The 21,782-nt window shown below is 41.9% G+C and overlaps 1 protein-coding gene across 2 annotated transcripts in view; it reads right to left on the reverse strand.

The window, feature by feature from the left end:
- Window positions 1-21,782, reverse strand: part of LOC135524649 (3',5'-cyclic-AMP phosphodiesterase 4D-like) — a 157,260-nt gene that overhangs the window by 130,393 nt on the left and 5,085 nt on the right. Inside the window, exons 2-3 of one of the 2 annotated variants that reach the window (XM_064952371.1) lie at window positions 15,855-15,923; window positions 2,153-2,355 (exon numbers count right to left, since the gene is read on the reverse strand). In XM_064952371.1, coding sequence (XP_064808443.1) covers window positions 2,153-2,355; window positions 15,855-15,875 — 224 coding nt within the window. In that variant the 5' untranslated portion in view covers window positions 15,876-15,923. Of the gene's footprint in view, window positions 1-1,625; window positions 2,115-2,152; window positions 2,356-15,854; window positions 15,924-21,782 lie in introns of those variants that run through there. The other variant, XM_064952374.1, reaches the window with a different exon arrangement.

Below are 21,782 nucleotides of genomic sequence, written 5' to 3' on the forward strand. Positions count from 1 at the left end.
TGTCTCAGGCGCTGCTCCAGAATCTCCCATAAGTGTTCAATTTGGTTGAGATCTGGTGACTGAGACGGCCATGGCATATGGTTTCCATCGTTTTCATGGTCATTCGTGCCCTGCGGATGGGGGCATTGTCATCCTATGGGGGGGGGGATTAGCCATGGTAACCAAAAAAATGGCTTGCCCTGCATTTTTATACATGACCCTAAGCATGATGGGATGTTAAATGTTTAATTAACTCAGGAACCACACCCATGTGGAAGCGCCTGCTTTCAATATATTTTGTATCCCGCAGTTACTGAAGTGTTTCCATTATTTTGGCAGTTACCTGCATCTTGTAATGCTCAACCATAAAAGGCAATAACACTCCCCATAGCCCTGACATCCAGTAATAGTTCTTCAACAGTAATAGACCTTTGACAGTAATAGACCTTTGAAAGTAATAGACTTTCAAATGCATCCTGTATCCAAAAGACATGGATAATTGCACAACGTTTCAAATGAATTACAGAGGAATCCTTTTCTCTACCTTTATCTCTAGTTATGTGCATGTCACTGTGCCCTTTTCCTGGCATTGCAAACATCGAGAGTAGGAGAGTGAGACGTGGGAGAGAGAGAGGGGTTGTCCAGACTGTTTTCAGAACTATGAGCTGAACATAAGTATGCCAGTGGAAGGGAAGACAGTAGCTGGTGACCCAACTGTAGTTTGTGACTACTATCATCTCCCATTTTAGCCAATTCAGTTGCCGTCATTCTTTGTTAGGGATTTTTCTGTCATGCAGGTTTTAAAGTCACTTAATTAACCATAAACCAAATTGTTATCAGTTAAAACACTATAACCGTAGGTCTACCTTTACTTCTGTGAACTTTTATTATCCTCCCTCCTCATAAGGGAGAGAAATTAGAAAATATCTTAAAGATACAGTTTGTGGGTTTGTTGTAACAGAATAATAAGACAAGGCAATATTTCTTAAACTTACTGAAGGCAAATAATTTAATATAAATGTTGATATTAGTTGGCGAGGGTCTTCAATATTATTGTGTTTTGTGGCATTTCTAATATTTTTAAGACTTTTGCTGGTGGATGTTTTCTTAGACCCGTATAGAGATGAGACAACTAAAAAAAAGAGAACACAGAGGACTGAGAGGAAGAAGAAAAAATGTCAGATGTAAACAGAGAAAGGGAGAAAGACATGAGACATAAATGGACATGGAGAGAGAAACAACCATCCAAGACTCTCCCCCTCCCCCATTTCTTCCCACTTGCCTCTTCCCACCATTCCAGTAATTACCCGTCATTTCAAAAACAGCCCGCCATACAGAATCCTGCATCTTTTCCTGCCGTCTGGCCTCTGTGATGCCGAGAAGCAGACTGTAGAACCATCAGCTCAAGCACAGACACAGTGTGTTGGTGGAGAGGCTAGATGTAGTGCCTGGCCAAAACTAAATGTGGATACACGAACACAGACACACTAAAGCAGTGACCTCCACTGACCCGAGGCTGGGAGAGAGTGAGTTAGGTAGCAGTCGTCAGACAGAAGGCTTTTCTTAACCCCCTCTGGGCCTAGAGAGATACAGGATTCAGAGAGATTAAAGCGCAGCCAAGAACATGAAGGTCGATGAGCACGTACTTAGAGAAGTAGGGGCAGGAAGGCGTGATGGGAAGACGCTGTGTGAGTGAGTGCATAAACACACAGACATCTGGGGACAAACAGACACCGGCCACGCCCACACACATCCACAAAAGTTATCCAGACTCTGCTCCCTCAGGCTTGGCTGCAAGAATAGATGGATTCGAAAACCAAATGTCACAGGTGAAATTTGACAAAAAGTCAGTTGACAGTCTGTCCTTCTGAGATTACATCATATTTTCCTGAAGTGTGGAGTAAATTCAAACCCCAGCATAAGACACCAATATCACACAGTAGCCTTCTCAATGAATCACACTGTAGACCTCTCATGGCTTGTTGAGCACATGGAGGGGAGAAAAAGAGGGAGAGAAACAAGAGATTGTGAGCACTCGAGGGACAGAGTGAGAAATAAAGAGAGGCAGCTCACTTGAGAGTGAGTGTTGACAGTAGATGAGACAAAAAACAAAGTGTGTGAGAGAGAGAATTAGAGAGAGATAGTTGAAAGATTAACAAGCTGCTCCACTAACTTGCAGTCGTCGATGGTTTCCAGGCTCGTGGCCTCTCCGCCAGCCAGAGCCTTCCTATAGAGAGCTTCCAGGTGTAGAAGCCTGCGGTTGTCCTGGGCGTAGGTGGAGTGGCGCCGGGACAGCGGGGGCAGCAGCACCGTCCCTGAGAAACGCCGACACAATGCATAGCTGGGGTTGGCCAGGGGGAGAGAGTCCCGCCGACTCTGGAGGAAACAAAATGCTACTAATCAGAGGACAGGTATTATGATCAATTAATTATATATACACTGAACAAAAATATAAAAACGTAAAGTTTTGGTCCCATGAGCTGAAATAAAAGATCCCAGAAATAGTCTATATGCACAAAAAGCTTATTTATCTCAAATTCTGTGCACAAATTTGTTTACATCCCTGTTAGTGAGCATTTCACTTTTGCCAAGATAATACAGCCATCTGACAGGTGTGGCATATCAAGAAGCTGATTAAACAGCATGATCATTACACAGGGGCACCTTGTGCTGGGGACGATAAAAGGCCACTCTAAAATGTGCAGTTTTGTCACACAAGACAATGCCACAGATGTCTCAAGTTGAGGGAGCTTCCAAATTGGCATACTGACTGCAGAAATGTGCACCAGAGCTGTTGCCAGATCATTTTATGTTAATTTCCCTACCATAAACCGCCCCCAACGTCATTCTAGAGAATTTGCCAATACATCCAACTGCCCTCACAACCGCAGACCACGTGTAACCATGCCAGCCCAGGAACTCCAGATCCAGCTTCTTCACCTGCGGGATCGTCTGAGACCAGCCACCTGGACAGCTAATGAAACTGTGGGTTTGCACAACCAAAGAATTTATTCACAAATTGTCAGAAACAGTCTCAGGGAAGCTCATCTGTGTGCTCATCGTCCTCGCCAGGGTCTTGACCTGACTGCAGTTCAGTGTTGTAACTCACTTCAGGGGGGCAAATGCTCACCTTTGATGGCCACTGGCACACTGGAGAAGAGTGCTCTTCACGGATGAATCCCGGGTTTCAACTGTACCAGGTAGAGGGCGTTGTGTGTGTGTTTGCTGATGTCAACATTTTGAACCGAGTGCCCCACTGCGGCTTCTTTCGTGGTCTGCATACTCAGACATTTGGGATGCTCTGGATCGACATGTACAACAACGTGTTCCAGTTTCCGCCTACATCCAGCAACTTCACAACCATTGAAGAGGAGTGGGACTACAGCTGTTGCGGTGACTGTATTACCCGTCACACCGGCGGACACGAGACATGAAGGCAGTCAAATTTCACGTGACCGTTTAGTCACGGTAAATTAGGCTTCTCCAAGCTCTGATGCTGCTGATGGCTTACCAAACTTGCTAACTGCCTGGTACTCAGCACTCTCCTGTCCCTCTAATCACGCTGACATCAATGCAAATGTAATCGAAAATCTAAATCAAACACTTCATGAGGGCCCATGAGCTCATGTTGCGCAACATTTCTATAGGCTATGCAACTGCTGGAGAAAACAGGGTGATGGCCTCTATTAAAAAGAGGATCCCATCAGCCTTCTATAGGCTCGGCCTACTATATTTATTTCTCAACATTCCTAATAATTTAGCACATTGCTTCTCTTTACAACAGGAGTATAACCTACCTGGCTGGCATGAAAATTAAAAAAGGGAAAAGCAGTTTTCCATTCGCTATTTAAGTACATAGATGACAAGTATTTTTTCCCCTGCCCCGATACAGGTGCAATAAATGGTCCATTCTAAATCAAAACAAATGTCACATATACACATATATGATTAAATCAAGAATAGTCTGATGGGTGACAATATTAGCCTATCACTTGTGAATAATATATTATCACTTGTAAATGATGCCCAGCGTAAGGCAAGAGACAATGCCTTTTTTTTGGCGACTTTTTCTAATCATTGTTGCACACCTCATGTAGCCTAGCCCATAGGCCTATATGTTTTAGTAAGGTTTGTATCACAAATAAAGTGGCCAAATAACGGCCACTGGCCGCAAAAGGCAAGGATTTTTAAAATGTGCATTATGGCCACAAAGGGGATGCCGCCGTCAATTTCAAGGCATATCAAGTGCTTGTCAAATTGTGAATGAGTGACTGATGAATTGTGTACAACCTGCACAAAAAAACAATATACAGAGCTCATGACTTTCAAGTGACTTTAAAAAACAATAATCATTAGTCTCATCATTGAGCCTTACAAGGCATTACAAATCCTAAAACCTGTCTAAAATAAACAATGGATTTTTTCTGAAGGTGTAGACTATATTACATTGATTCATTAGACTTTTTAAAATGTAGATGGTCCAAAGGTCTGCATCAGTGGCTTGTAAGCTGTGTGGAAGCCAGGAGCTGCTTCAATTGTTTGTTAATTAACGGTAAATTACCGTGAGACTGAAAGTTATTTGCTTGACAATCACCAGATAACGAAATTTTGTGACCGCCACAGCCCTCAGCGGGACTATATTCCACAAGGCCACAATCAACCGCCTGATCAACTCTATGCGAAGGAGAAGTCACACTGCATGAGGCAAATGGTGGTCACACCTAGATACTGACTGGTTTTCTGATCCACCCCTACCTTTTTTAAGGTATCTGTGACCAACAGATCCAGATCTGTATTCCCAGTCATGTGAAATCCATAGATTAGGGCCTAATGAATTTGCTGATTTCCTTATATGAACTTTAACTCAGTAAAATCTTTCAAATTGTTGCATGTTGCGTTTATATTTCTGTTCAGTGTAGTTACAGCCTTTTGACAAATAGTATGAAGACATTCAGTCACTGAGCAGTTAGAATGGATTCTCACAACAGGGCAATAACTGCAAGGGTTCAAGGTATCACCTCAACAGGAACCAGTGACTGTAATATGTAACTGTGTATACATGGTCGAAAACAATGTCAGACCATTTGGAAAGGGTGAAATAAGTTCACTACAAAAAGCCTCACACAAACACCCACTGCCAAAAACACAATTACCAGATTGACAAAGTGGACTCAGCTCCAGACATCTATTTTCTAAATGCTATTGAGTGCAACAAGCCACCAACCCAAACCATGCTTGACTCGTCTCCTTGTGTTCTAAGGGTGTGTTCGTAAATTCCCTCTGGCTATCTACTCAGATTCCAGAGCACTCTCGTCCGAGTGTGCCACAGCGCAGAAGAACTGATGAATTTACGAATGCTCAACACTCATTGAATATTCTGAAGCTCACAACTTGTTCGGTATTGCAAACTGGCGATACCCACTCGACAGAATGTAAAGAGGATTGGCAATCCATCTCTCTGCATGACACGGGACTTCCTTACTCTGAGCTCTACTATACTGTGGTGCGCTGGCTGGCAATATGAAAAAACATGGACAGCAATCTGAAACATCTATGGTAATATGAAACAACATGGATGGTAATATGAAACAGCCAGGCCTGGATGATGGCCACAAAGCAAAAACACAGACAGCCTCAATTTCATATTTAGCTTCTGACCCGCCAGTGGCAAAATGAGTAGATACAGTGCCTTTGGAAAGTATTCAGACCCCACATTTTGTTACATTACAGCCTTATTCTTAAATGGATTAAATAAAAACACATTCCTTATCAATCTACTCATAATACCCCATAATGAAAAAGTGAAAACATTACTAGGCAAGTCAGTTAAGAACAAATTATTATTTACAATGACGGCCTACCCCGGCCAAAACCTAACCTGGACGACACTGTGCCAATTGTGCGCCACCCTATGGGACTCCCAATCACGGCATGTTGTGATACAGCTTGGAATCAAACCTGGGTCTGTAGTGACGTGTCTAGCACTGAGATGCCACTTGGGAGCCCCAGAAGGTTTGTGTCGAGGCACAGATCTGAGGAAGTGTACCAAAACATTTCTGCAGCATTGAAGGTCCCCATGAACACAATGGCCTGCATCATTCTTAAATGGAAGAAGTTTGGAAGCAGCAAGACTCTTCCTAGACCTGGCCACCCGGCTAAACAGAGCAATTGGGGAAGAAGGACCTTGGTCAGGGAGGTGACCAAGAACCCGATGGTCACTCTGACAGAGCTCCAGAGTTCCTCTGGGGAGATGGGAGAACCTTCCAGAAGGACAACCATCTCTGCAGCACTCCACCAATCAGGCCTTTATGGTAGAGTGGCCAGACGGGAGCCACTCCTCAGTAAAAGGTACATGAGATCCCGCTTGGAGTTTGCCAAAAGGCAACTAAAAACTCTCAGACCATGAGAAACGAGATTCTCTGGTCTGATGAAACCAAGATTGAACTCTGCTGTGGGGATGTTTTTCAGCGGCAGGGACTGGGAGACTATTCAGGATCGAGGGAAAGCTGAATGGAGCAAAGTACATAGAGATCCTTGTTGAAAACCTGCTCCAGAGCGCTTAGGACCTCAGACTTGGGGTACGGGACAAGTCTCTGAATGTCCTTGAGTACCCCCGCCAGAGCACAGACTTGAACCTGATCGAACATCTCTGGAGAGACCTGAAAATAGCTGTGCTGCGACGCTCCCCATCCAACCTCACTGACCTTGAGAGGATCTGCAAAGAGGAAATGGGAGAAACTATACAAATACAAGTGCGACAAGCTTATAACGTCGTACCCAAGAAGACGAGGCTGTAATCGCTGCCAAGTACTGAGTAAAGGGTCTGAATACTTATGTAAATTTAATATTTCAGTTTATTTTTATTACATTTGCAAACATTTCTAAAAACCTGTTGAGAGCATCCTGATGGGTTGCATCACTGCCTGGTATGGCAACTGTAGTGCCTTGTGGCCGGAGGCCGAGCATAGGGTAGTGCATACGGCCCAGTACATCACCAGGGCCAAGCTTCCTGCCATCCAGGACCTCTATAACAGGCGGTGTCAGAGAAAGGCCCTAAAAAAATGGTCAAAGACTCTAGCCACCCTAATCATATTCTGTTCTCTCTGATACCACACGGCAAGCGGTATCAGAGCACCAAGTCTAGGTCCAAGAGGCTTCTAAACAGCATCTACCCCCAAACCATAAGACTCCTGAACATCTAATCAAATGGCTACATCAAATGACTATTTTAAACTGCTGCTACTCTGTTATTATCTATGCACAGTCACTTTAATAACTCTACCTACGTGTACATTTTACCTCAACTAACCGGTGTCCCCGCACATTGACTCTGTACCGGTACACCCCCCCGTATGTAGTCTCGCTATTGTTATTTTACTGCTGCTCTTTATTTACTCCTTACTTTTATTTCTTATTCATATATATTTTTTTAAACTGCATTGTTGCTTAGGGACTCGTAACTAAGCATTTCACTGTAAGGTCTACTACACCTGTTGTATTTGGCTCATGTGACTAATAACATTTTATTTTAAATCGTTATTGTGGCTCGCGTCGCACAGGTGTGGATGGCAGAGTTGTTAGTTTGGCACTGTTTATCAGCACACGTGGACTAAAATGACAAGACAGGAGAAGGAGCATACCGTGTTTTGAGAATGACAAATATTAATTTCAGTGTCTTTAGATATTTTTGTCAGATGTTACTATGGAATAATGAAGTATAATTACAAGCATTTCATAAGTGTCAAAGGCTTTTATTGACAATTACATTAAGTTGATGCAAAGAGTCAATATCTGCAGTATTGACCCTCCTTTTTCAAGACCTCTGCAATCTGCCCTGGCATGGTGTCAATTAACTTCTGGGCCACATCCTGACTGATGGCAGCCCATTCTTGCATAATCAATGCTTGGAGTTTGTCAGGATTTGTGCCGTTTTGTTTGTCCACCCGCCTCTGAGGATTGACCACAAATTCTCAATGGGATTAAGGTCTGGGGGGTTTCCTGGCCATAGACTCCCTTGGCTGAGAAGCAACCCCACACATGAATGGTCTCAGGATGCTTTACTGTTGGCATGACAGAAGACTGATGGTAGAGCTCACCTTGTCTTCTCTGGACATGCTTTTTTCCGGATGCCCCAAACAATCGGAAAGGGGATTCAGAGAAAATGACTTTACCCCAGTCCTCAGCAGTCCAATCCCTGGACCTTTTGCAGAATATCAGTCTGTCCCTGATGTTTTTCCTGGAGAGAAGTGGCTTCTTTGCTGCCCTTCTTGAAACCAGGCCATCCTCCAAAAGTATTCGCCTCACTCTTTGCAGATGCACTCACACCTGCCTGCAGCCATTCCTGAGCAAGCTCTGTACTGGTGGTGCCCCGATCCCGCAGCTGAATCAACTTTAGGAAACGGTCCTGGCACTTGCTGGACTTTCTTGGGTGCCCTGAAGCCTTCTTCACAACAATTGAACCGCTCTCCTTGAAGTTCTTGATGATCTGATATATGGTTGATTTAGGTGCAATCTTACTGGCAGCAATATCCTTGCCTGTGAAGCCCTTTTTGTGCAAAGCAATGATGACGGCACATTTTTCCTTGCAGATAACCGTGATTGACAGAGGAAGAACAATGATTCCAAGCACCACCCTGTCTTTTGTTGCTTCCAGTCTGTTATTCGAACTCAATCAGCATGACATAGTGATCTCTAGCCTTGTCCTCGTCAAACTCACACCTGTGTTAACGAGAGAATCACTGACAAGTCAGCTGGTCGTTTTGTGGCAGGGCTGAAATGCTGTGGAAATGTTTTTTTGGGGATTCAGTTCATTTGCATGGCAAAGAGGGACTTAGCAATTAATTGCAATTCAACTGATCACTCTTCATAACATTCTGGAGTATATGCAAATTGCCATCATACAAACTGAGGCAGCAAACTTTGTGAAAATGAATATTTGTGTCCTTCTCAAAACTTTTGGCCACAACTGTACGGTGTCCAAGTGTCGGTCGGAACCGATAGCAGCACCATGCAGGTCCCCTAAACAGGGGACTCAACATCTAAAAAGTTTCAGTCACTCAAGAGTGATAGCACATTTTTTTCTCTTGCTAGGTGAAAATATAATAGTCTAGTCTAAAACAGTTGATCAAGTAGATAACGAAGTTAGCAAGCATTTTCTTTTCTTTTGACTGCATGCTGCTGGCTGGTTGCAACCTGATCTCATAGCATTTCGTATTATTCTGTACGTAAATCCGTAAATAAACCATTTAGTATGGTATGTTTCGTATGGTATGCATTCATTTGTGGTTGTCCATAATCCATTTCAAATTATATTTACAATTTGTATCACATGTTACAAATTGCAATCCGTATGATCAAAGCCACCCGAGCCAGAATGTGAGGTCCAGAAGGTGAGGTCAGTACAGGTGCATCAAAGCTTGGATTGAAAAACAGTTTCTATCTCAAGGCCATCAGACTGTTAAATAGCAATCACTAGCGGCCTCCAGATTCAGAAACGACATCAAATAATTCATTAACAGTGCTATAGCAACCCATTTAAAGTGCAATATGCTGTATACTTGACGGACAAACAGACTGTTTTGATGTTCTTTTGAAGTCTCTTTCCCTTTGTCCAGCTGCTGCGACTGGGTTTTGAGTTAAGGGGATGAGTACTGTCCTGTAAAAATGCTTTCAAGTTTTAGAAAGATGAGTTGTGTACACAGGTTGGTGGCTGATTCTTGATCTATACCAGTTATACTTCCCGCCGTCTTAATTAAGCGCTGAAGTTTGACTTGGTCTTGCACTCGCATGTTTACAAACATGAATATCAGACCAAAGGACAGCACACTCTGCAGAGCAGATTTATAGAACATTTGTAAGATATGGTGGTGGACATTAAAATGGTTCAGTTTGTGTTAAAAAAAATCCAGCGCTTTTGTTTTCTTAACATTTATTTGTTGAAAGGTTCTCTGTCAAAACCTTGAAGAGAGGCTTGGTCTGGGTGAAGGAAACCCAAAACAGCAGTGTCATATGCATATTTAAAGAATTTGTGGGCTGAGTCAGAGGCTTGACAATTGTTTGTGTACAGTATCGGTGAAAGTACGCAACCTTGAGGGGCTCTTGTATTCACCATTCCAGATGTAGAGATGGTGGAGTTAAACTTCACTTGTTGAGTATGGTTCACAAGGAAACTGTTATTCCACGTGATCAGTAGAGAGTTGACATCCAAATTCACCAGCTTATCCACCAGTAGATGGGTAGGATGATAAACTCACTGCTCAAGTCAATGAATACAATTTTCACTAGGCTATTTGCCTTTTCTAAATGTTCGTAGATGTTGTTCAGAATGGCCAATAACTCAATATACAACAGCCCTGGAGGCATGGTAGGCCAATTGGTTTGGATCTAATTGGGATGAGAGACCAGAGAGAATGTTTAATTATTTTTTCAAAACATTTCTTTAGGTACAGATGTCAGGGCTACAGGGCGTAAGTCGTTATTTTCTTTTGGCCTGTTGTTTTTAGGTACTGGGACATTCAGCCACTTCTTCCGTAAGTCTGGAACTATCCCACTGTTCAGTGATAGCTGGAACAGTTTCTGGAACGGTAATGCGAGCTGGTATGCGCATGCCTGAAGTGCCTTGCTGCTGAAGCCGTCTGGACCATATGATTTGTGTGTGTTAACACGTACCCTGCCCTGAACTTAGTCACTAGCCGGCTACCACCCGGTTACTCAACCATGCAGCTTAGAGCCTGCTGCCCTATTTACATAGACATGGAACACTAGTCACATTATTAATTGGAACACTGGTCACTTGAATAATGTTTACTTACTGTACTCTAGTTAAGGTCATCCTATTCAGCTATTGCTGTACATATTCTATTATATCCTACGTATTCTTCAGATATACTACATATTCTATACTACATATTCTATCCACATAATGTCCATAATGTCTATACATCCCATCACATATATACAGTACCAGTCAAAAGTTGACACACCTACTCATTCCAGGGTTTTCTTTATTTTTACTATTTTCTACATTGTAAAATAATAGTGAAGACATCAAAACTATGAAATAACACACATGGAAACATGTAGTGACCCCAAAAAAGTATTCAAACAAAGCAAAATATGTTATATTTGAGATTCTTCAAAGTAGCCACCCTTTGCCTTGACAGCAGCTTTGCATACTCTTGGCATTTTCTCAACCAGCTTCATGAGGAAGTCACCTGGAACGCAATTCAATTAACAGATGTGACTTTTTACAAGTTCATTTATGGAATTTCTTTCCTTTTTAATGCGTTTGAGCAAATCAGTTGTGTTATGACAAGGTAGGGGTGTTATAGAGAAGATAGCCCTATTTGGTAAAAGACCAAGTCCATATTATGGCAAGAACAGCTCAAATAAGTAAAGAAAACTGACTAAGACATGAAGGTCAGTCAATCCGGAAATTTCAAGAACTTTGAAAGTTTCTTAAAGTGCAGTCACAAAAGCCATCAAGCGCTATGATGAAACTGTCTCTCATGAGGACCGCCACAGGGCAGGAAGTCCCAGAGTTCCCTCTGCTGCAGAGGATAAGTTCATTACAATAACTGCACCTCAGATTGCAGCCCAAATAAATGCTTCACAGAGTTCAAGTAGCAGACACATCTCAACGTCAAGTATTCAGTGGAGAATGGGTGAATCAGGCCTTCATGGTCGAATTGCTGCAAAGAAACCATTACTAAAGGACACAAATAAGAAGAGACTTGGTTGGGCTAAGAAACATGAGCAATGAACATTAGACCGGTGTGTCCCTTGAGCGATACGCCATCCCATCTGGTTCGCCTCGAGTGGGACTATCATTTGTTTTTCAACATGACATTGACCCAACACACCTCCAGGCTGTGTAAGGGCTATTTGACCAAAAAGGAGAGTGATGGAGTGCTGCATCAGATGACCTGGATGAGTTGGACCGCAGAGTTAAGAAAAAGCAGCCAACAAGTGCTCAGCATATGTGGGAACTCCTTCAAGACTGTTGGAAAAGCATTTCAGGTGATGCTGGTTGAGAGAATGCTAAGAGTGCGCAAAGCTGTCATCAAGGCTATTTGAAGAATCTCAAATATAAAACACTTTTTTGGTTACTACATGATTCCATGTGTTATTTCATTGTTTTGATGTCTTCTCCATTATTCTACAATGTAGAAAATTGTAAAAATAAAGAAAACCCCTTGAATGAGTAGGTGTTCTAAAAACTTTTGACCGGTAGCAAGTACACGCACACACACACACACAGCTAGCTTTCCTTGCTTGTTGGTTTGCTACCTAGCCAACGTTAGCTCTCATGTGACTGGTATAACGTTACATTAGCTAGCTAATCAAAATATCTGTCTGCATTTATTGAGTAATCACAGCATATAATAACACCATATAGCTAACTATATACAGTAGCCTAGGTTTGTTCGCATACACATCTTATGACTGGCAGTGGCAGCATGGTGCAAGCAGCTGTGTTGTTGCCGAGCAATCAACCCCATGTTATAACTGAGTTTCGGTTAAAAACTGTTAGCATGGTCAGAAATGCTACAAAAAGAAAGCACATAGTTGGTGCGGGCATAAATTAGCATGTGAGAGCGATAAAATATAAATGTAATAAAATCTGTTGCACCTACAAATTTTGTCAATCTGGCATTTTTTTAAAGTCCAATGGGAACTTTATGGATGCTATAGTCTCTTTTTAATCTGACGTCTAGATTGAGGTAGGTCAGCACAATAAATACTCTTAAACATAAATTGCTGATGACCCTGTTAAAAAAAAATCTGGTATGTGGTTGTCGGTAATGGCCGGATGGCTCATGATGAGAGGCGAGGAGTGTGTTCACCTCCAATCAAGTTAATTTGCAAATTGTCATAGAGATTTGTGTCATATTGGTTTAGATATGATGGTAGGGAGATTTGAATTTAACATTGAGCTTCAATCAATTAATATATATTGTGGGGGCAATAATAAGATCATGGTTCAGGGTAATGGAGGACACCAGATGCTTCACTGTATGCCATTCTGTCGGTTCTTGGTACAGTGCATGTATTTGGCTCAGATAGGGAAGTACAGACAGTGAGACTTCCCTTGATGTGCCGTGGCTTTGTGACAGCAGAGAGACTTTAAACCATGTGGGCCCACTGGGAAGTGCTATGCACAGAGTGGCACTGAGGACTGACTGTGCACCCATCTGCCCAGTAATGTACAAACAATACAAACGTGCACACCGTCAATAAGACACACATGCACACCCACACAGTGTTGTCACTTAGGAAGTAAGGAAGCACAGGAAACACTGAATTTCACCCAGAGTCCCGTTTATTTAGCAAGCTATAGCAAACAATATTTTACAAAGTAGGTAATAAAAGGACTATAGAGTTTAGTTTTCTTTGTAGTTGTTTTTTTTACTAGTAAAATATGGTATTGTTATACTGGTATCGTGACAACTCTACAGCCACCCACATGCAAAAAGAGAGGTTGAGACCGAGATAGGCCGAGAGTCAAATAACCCACACCCACCCCATTTATTATCAAAACCAAACACCTTAAAGCAAAGTCATTGACTTTATTAGGTTGTTTTCCCCCAGCTGAATTTCTGATGACATTACCACAGGAGTAATCGAGTGTGAAACTGACTTTTTATTCAGAAAATAAATATTGATTCATAAAGTCATCACACGTTACGAGAGATAAGATCACCTGTGGGCTCCACAATAATTACCTCCAACCACTAGTGAGGTTGATAAGAACCATTTGCTTACCGTACTGTTCAGAAGGATGCAAGCACCTTCACCTGCATTTGTAACCACTGTTGCATTCTGAGGGTAGCTATGTTTCGAATGGCAGGATTTACATACAGTGCCTTGAGAAAGTATTATTCACTTATTCCACATGTTGTTGTGTTACAGCCTGAATTCAAAATGTATTCAATTGATTTTCTCCCACCCATCTACACACAATACCCCATAATAACAAAGTGAAAATGTATATAAAAAAATGCAAATCTATTGAAATGTAAAAAATGTAATACAGAAATAAGTACTCAAACCCGAGTCAATATTTGTATTAGCACCTTACACAGAAAGACTCACATCCGTAATTGCTGGCTAAGTCTCTAATAGCTTTCCACAACTGGATTGTGCAGCATTTGTCCATGATTCTTTCCAAAATTCTTCAAGCACTGTCAATTTGGTTGTTGATCTTTGCTAGACAACCATGTTCTGGATTTTCAAGTAGATTTAAGGAAAAAAATGGAACTCGGTATTGGATTTGCCACAAACATAACACTTTGTATTCAGGACAAAAAGTTAATTGCTTTGTCACATTGTTACTTTTGTTGCAACAGGATGCATGTTTTGGAATATTTTAACTATACAGGCTTTCCTTTCACTCTGTCAATTAGGCAAGTATTGTGCAGTAACTACAATGTTGTTGATCCATCCTCATTTTACTCCTATAACAGCCATTAAACTCTTTTTAAGTCACGATTGGTCTCTAGGTGAAATTTCTGATCGGTTTCCTTCCTCTCCGGCAACTGAGTTAAGAAGGACGCCTGTATCTTTGTTGTGACTGGGTGTATTGATACACCATCCAAAGTGTAATTAATAACTTCACCATGCTCAAAGGGATATTCAAGGTCTGCTATTTTGTAATTTTTCCCCATCTACCAATAGGTGTCTTTCTTTGCGAGGCATTGGAAAAAAACCCTGGTCGTTGTGGTTGAAGCGGTGTTTGAAATTCACTGCTCGACTGAAGGACCTTACAGATAATTGTATGTGGTGTACAGAGATTAGTTAATTTTTTCATGAGTATGTTAAACACTATTATTACACACAGTAATTCCATGCAACTTATTAAGGAAATCTTTATTCCTGAACTTATTTAGGCTTGCCATAACAAAGGTTTTGAATACGGACTGACTCTAAAGACATTACAGCTTCTCATTTTTATTACATTTGTAAAAGTTCCCCAAAACATAATACCACTTTGACATTATGGGATAGCGTGTGGGTCAGGGACAATTTTTTTTCCTTCAATTTAATCCATTTTAAATTCAGGCTGTAACAACAAAATAGGTCAAATAAATCAAGGGGAGTGAATACTTTCTAAAGGCACTGTAAATGATCATATACTGTTGCTATTTTAAGTGTGTGTTTGTATCACTCTTTCTTACAGCTCCACCTCCTGGGGAAATCAGCAGGAGGTCCCTTGCCTAAATGTCATATTCAAAATAATTGATTACATTAGCGGGAATGGAAAAACCCGACAGAATGAGAACATTAGCTGTGGCGTCAAGAGGTCTCATTAGTGTTACATGTGCAAACACCATTATTTACTTAAGGAAATTCAACTCTTAATGAATTCAACCTAATTAATTCACAGCTCTCTTTTCCATTCAATTATGCGAGAATGAATAGAATAAATTAATTTTCCTCCATGGGAGGACACAAACCTCCTTGACACCTCAAAGATGACATAAGAGCCTTTCAGTCTCGTGACATCATTTCACCCTGCACCCCAGAGGTTCAGAGGGCTGTGTGTGCGCGTGGTTTGGAACTGCAGAGCCCTGTGTCACGAGTGAGGAATGCCCTGGAGGCACAGATAAGGCTTTATGACAGTGGCCTTTCATGTCCACCCACAATCACAAATCGCACACATACTTGAGCAAGACTTTTGACGGAGATAGTAATGCATTAACACATAGACAATTCACAGCCAGTGATGCAATAAAGAGCAAACAGCACAATCGGCTGTGATTCATGTTTTATGATTATCGCCCAAGATTATCGCACAAGGAGCTTCTCAGGGTGATAAGGTAGGGAAGGGGGGAGGGGGGGTTATGGGAGGGAATACAGCTTTGACTCATAATTACCTTTGTCGACGGCCTAGCCATTGACGCAGAAGCTCTGGGACACCTTCACCCGGTGTGGTAGGACTGCAGCTGAGGGAGGCAAACAGAGTTGGGTTGCGATACATTTTCTAGTATCATATTTCATGCTTTACTTATACAGCAACAAAAGGAAATCCATATTTTATAAAAGCGCAGAATATTCCTCAACATACCTCATGAAAAAAAGTTGAATATTCTCTTTCAATAGGACCTATGTGGCTTGTTTCCATAGCAGTGAAGGATAATGATAATAATAATAACAATGTCTATGATTCATGATATGCATTGATTTGATTGCTCCTTGGAATGTGAGTCAATATGTTATCCTGTAAATATTGTCCATGATTCATAATATGCATTGATTTGATTGCTCCTTGGAATGCGAGTCAATATGACAACCTACAAATCCCATGTGGCTTGTGTGGTTCTGCGGTTACAACCGCTGTCCCCGGAACACATGTATGCCAGAGTTCGGTATGGGTTTAAATCCAGCCCACTGACGTTTGACTCATCCTCCCTTTCCAACATTTTATTATCTCTTCAATAAAGCAAAAACAATTTACAAAAAATGGGACTGGCCCACTCCTTAAAAAAAAATACATATAAACTGTGAATTCAAAACGCAGACCAACTTATTACAAGACATCTAGGCCTATCTATTTTGAAGGTCTGTCCTTGTCTTTTAAATAATACAATAGAGTTAATGCCTAATACTGAACTAGGGAAGGGCATGACATTTTTTGGCTGCTCCAGTACTCGCATGATTTATTTCCGAGTACTCCAAAAAAAAAATATTTTTACAACACAAAAAGGTCCACACGCACTGGAAAAAAAATATGTGCACATTTATCTAAAGGCCTATACCAACAGTGAGCAACAATGCCTAATTTATCATAGCATTACAGACAACAAACTGGCCATTGATTGTATATGGGGAAATTTAGCATTTAGGATTTGTTAGGTACACCATCCCGTTCACGAAAATGGTTTGCTCCTCCAGACAGTGAGTCACGTGGCCGTGGCCTGCTATAAAAAAAACAATGCACCAAATACAACACATACAACAGGTGTTACCGTGAAATGCTTACTTACAAGCCCGTCACTGTTATTTTTCTTAATTGCATTGTTGGTTAAGAAAATATTTTCTAAATAAACTCAAGTTTAAAAAAGTTACAATAACAAGGCTATATAAAAGGGGGTACCGGTGCCTAGTCAATGTGCGGGGGTACAGGTTAGTTAAGGTCATATGTACATGTTGGTAGGGGGAAAGTGACTATGCAGATAAAAAAAAAAAAAAACACAGCAAGTAGCAACTGCGGGAATACTTTATTTTTTAAAGCTAATAGTATGGGTTTGATGAATTGTTCAGCAGTCTAATGACTTGTGGTGTAAGCTGTTAAGGAGACTTTTGGGCCCAGACTTGGCGCTCCGGTACCGTCTTCCGTGTGGTAGAAGAGGCTTGGGTGGCTATAATGCCAAATGCCGAGTTGTTGCCATACCAGGAGGTGATGTCAGGATACCCGCGATGGTGCAACTGTAGAACTTTGAGGATCTGGGGACCCATGCAAAATCTTTTCAGTCTCCTGAGAGGGAAATAGGCATTGTCGTGCCCTCTTCACAACTGTCTTGGTGTTTTCGGACCATGATAGTATGTTGGTGATGTGGACACCAAGGAACTTGAAACTCTCAACCGATTCCACTACAGCCCAGTCGATGTGAATAGGGGCGTGTTAGGCCCTCCTTTTCCTGTAGTCCACGATCAGCTCCTTCATCTTGCTCACATTGAGGGAGAGGTTGTTGTCCTGGAACCACACGGCCAGGTCTCCGACCTCCTCTCTATAGGCTCTCATCGTTGTCGGTGATCAGGCCTACCACTGTTGTGTCGTTGGCAAACTTAATGGTGGGTGTTGGAGTCATGCTTGGCCACACAGTTGTGGCTGAACAGGGAGTACAGGAGAGGACTAAGCATACATCCCTGAGGGGAACCAGTGTTGAGAATCAGCATGGCAGATGTGTTGTTGCCTACCCTTACCACCTGGGAGCGGTCCAGGATCCAGTTGCAGAGGGAGGTGTTTAGTCCCAAAGTCCATAGCTTAGTGATGAGCTTTGTGGGCAGTATGGTGCTGAATGCTGCACTGTAGTAAATGAATAACATTCTCACATAGGTGTTCCTTTTGCCCAGGTGGGAAAGGGCAGTGTTGAGTGCGACAGAATGTGTCGGGGCGATATGCGAATTGGAATTGGTCTAGGGTTTCTGGGATGATGGTGTTGATGTGAGCCATGACCAGCCTTTCAAAGCACTTCATGGCTAAAGACGTGGTGAGAGTCATTTAGGCAGGTTATCTTAGCGTTCTTGGGCACAGGAACTGTGGTGGTTTGCTTGAAACATACAATACTGTTCAAATGTTTGGGGTCCTTAGAAATGTCCTTGTTTTTGAAAGAAAAGCTCATTTTTTGTCCATTAAAATAGCATAAAATTGATCAGAAATACAGTGTAGACACTTAATGTTGTAAATTACTATTGTAGCTGGAAATGGCTGATTTTTAATGGAATATCTACATAGACGTACAGAGGCTTATTATCAGCAACCATCTCTCCTGTGTTCCAATGGCACGTTGTGTTAGCTGATCCTAGTATAATTTAAAAAGGCTAATTGATCATTACAAAACCCATTTGCAATTATGTTAGCACAGCTGAAAACTGTTGTTCTGATTAAAGAAGCAATTACAACTGTTCTTTTTTACACTAGTTGAATATCTGGAGCATCAGCATTTGTGAGTTTGATTACAGGCTCAAAATGGCCAGAAACAAGGAACTTTCTTCTGAAACTCATCAGTCTATTCTAGTTCTGAGAAATGAAGGCTATTCCATGTGAGAAATTGCCTAGAAACTGAAGATCTCGTACAACGCTGTGTACTACTCCCTTCACAGAACAGAGCAAACTGGCACTAACCAGAATAGAAAGAGTGGGAGGCCCCGGTGCACAACTGAGCAAGAGGACAAGTACATTAAATTGTCTAGTTTGAGAAACAGATGGCTCACAAGTCCTCAACTGGCAGCTTCATTAAATAGTACCCTCAAAACACCAGTCTCAACATCAACAGTGAAGAGGTGACTCAGGGATACTGGCCTTCGAGGCAGACTTCTCATGTCCAGTGTCTGTGCGCTTTTGCCCATCTTAATATTAAATTGAGATATGGCTTTTTCTTTGCAGCCCTGCCTATTAGGCCAGCATCCCGGAGTTGCCTCTTGCCTGAAATTCATAACTTCTGGTTGGGGTATGTACGTATGGTCACTATGGGGATGACATCATTGATGCACTTATTAATGAAGCCGGTGACTGATTTGGTATGCTCCTCGAGGCTACTGGATGAATCCCAGAACATATTCCAGTATGTGCTAGCAAAACAGTTCTGTAGCTTAGCATTCGCATCATCTGACCACTTCCATATTGAGCGAGTCACTGGTACTTCCTGCTTTAGATTTTGCTTCTAAGCAGGAGGATAGAATTTATGGTCAGATATGCCAAATGGAGGGCAAAGCTTTGTACGTGTCTCTGTGTGTGGAGTAAAGGTTGCCTAGAGTTTTTTTCCCTCTGATTGCACATGTGACATGCTGGTAGAAATTAGGTAAAACAGATTTAACTTTCCCTGCATTGAAGTCCCTGGCCACCTGGAGCGCCACTTCTGGATGAGCATTTTCTTGTTTGCTTATGACCTTATACAGCTCGTTGAGTGCGGTCTTAGTGCCAGCATCAGTTTGTTGTGGTAAATAGACAGCTACAAAAATATATAGATGAGAACTCTCTTGGTAGATAGAGTACCTCACTACCTCAGGCGAGCAAAACCTCTAGACTTAATATTAGAGATTGCGCACCAGCTATTATTGACAAATAGACATCCCCCCTCGTCTTCCAGATGCACAGAAAACCCAGCCAACTGTATATTATCCATGTCTTTGTTCAACCACAGCTCGGTGAAACATAAGATATTACAGTTTAATGTCCCTTTGGTAGGATAGTCTGGAACGGTGCTCATCCAGTTTATTCTCCAGTGATTGCATGTTGGCCAATATGACGGATGGTAGAGGCGGGTTACCCACTCGCCAACTTATTCTCACCCATCAACCAGATCCGTGGTCTCTGTATCCCCGTCTTCTCTTCATGCAAAGGACAGGGATTTGGGCATGGTCCAGGAGCAGCAGTAAATCTTTAGCATCAGACTCAATAAAGAAAAAGTCTTAAACCCGTCTGAGGTGAGTAATTGCTGTTCTGATACCCAGAAGCTCTTTTCGGTCATAAGAGCCGGTAGAAGAAACATTATGTACAACATAGGAACACGTAAAAACGGCAGCCATCACCTCCGGCTCCATTCTTCTAACAGGCAGAACGGCATCGAGGAATTCAGTTACTGTTCGATTGAACGTTAGAATGGGCAAAACGAATTACCTAAGCAGCTTGGACCATGGTATGATCGTCGGTGCTAGGCAAGCCGGTTCTAGTATCTCAGAGACGGCCAGCCTCCTGGTCTTTCACACACAACAGTGTCTAGAGAATTGTGTGACAAACAAAAAAAATCCAGTCAGCAGCAGTCCTTTTGGCAAAAACAGCTCGTTAAAGCGAGAACTCAAAGGAGAATGGCAAGAATCGTGCAAGCTAACAGGCGGGCCACAACAGGAAATGAACGGCGCAGTACGACAGTGGTGTGCAGAATGACATCTCGGGAACCCACAACTCGGCGGTCCTTGTCACAGATGGGCTATTGCAGCAGACGGCCACACCAGGTTCCACCCCTATCAGCTAAAAACAAGAAAAAAGTGGCTCTAGTCAGCACGCGATCACCAACACTATACAATTGAAGAGTGGAAAATTATTGCATGTGCCGACAAATCTTGGTTCCTGTTACATCATGCTGATGGCAGGGTGAGGATTTGACGTCAGCAGCATGAGTCCATGGCCCCATCCTGCAAGCTGTCAAGGGTACAGGCTGGTGGCGTTGGTATGTTTTTCTGACACACGTTAGGTCCCTTGATACCAATTAGCCATTATTGTATATTCAGTCAATAAAAATGCAAGTGCTACTTAAGATTAATTTATTGAAATCTTAATATCAACTGGTTATGTCGTGGAACCCAATCTTCCAAAAGGCAGTAACCCCAGCTGTGGCGCTTGCTTGTAGAAGCCTATGGCTTTGCAATGGCATAGCCTTGCTTTATTAATTTAGCAGACAAGACGATCTGATTTCCGGAGCACTTATCATAGTCAAAACATACATTACATAATGTTTTTTTTACTGTAAAATGTATCAGAATAAAATAGAACAAAATATTTTTCCAAATGAAAAAAGTTGCCATTGAGAATTGATGCGCATTGAGTCTGGAACAGTTATTCTCAAAGAGTGATCACTTGAAACGGGGCTCAATTTGGTGAGTTGAAAGAAAGAAAAAAATTCAGGGTTACAAACTAAAATCCTTCTTCTTTTCGATATAGAGACTTTGAATTGAGTTTATTCTGCCGGTTCTTTGGAATTTTCTAAATGGATTAACAATTCCACATTGTACACTGCATGATGATGAATTACGGCCATGACATCGAAAAATAAGACTTCCCGCAATTATTCAAAAACTGCAGTTTGTTGTTGGAAGACATTTTCCTACTTCAATCAACCAGTCCATTTTGAATTTCTGATAAAACTGTTGTTATTTAGCAAAGAATGTAGCTTGTGTATCCCATCAGTTTGATACTTTTTTATAGACATTTATTTCTGTAGGCCTAACAGGAGCTTGTGTGTGCGCAGTCGGAACACAATTGAGTAAATGAGACATGGAGGGGAAAGGGATTTTAGGGAGAGGATCTGTGTGATGCTTGGCTTCTTTGTTGTGACCCGCAAATCAACAAGTACAAATGGAAC

This window comes from Oncorhynchus masou, chromosome 31 (genome assembly GCF_036934945.1).
Source record: "Oncorhynchus masou masou isolate Uvic2021 chromosome 31, UVic_Omas_1.1, whole genome shotgun sequence".
NCBI lineage: Eukaryota > Metazoa > Chordata > Actinopteri > Salmoniformes > Salmonidae > Oncorhynchus > Oncorhynchus masou.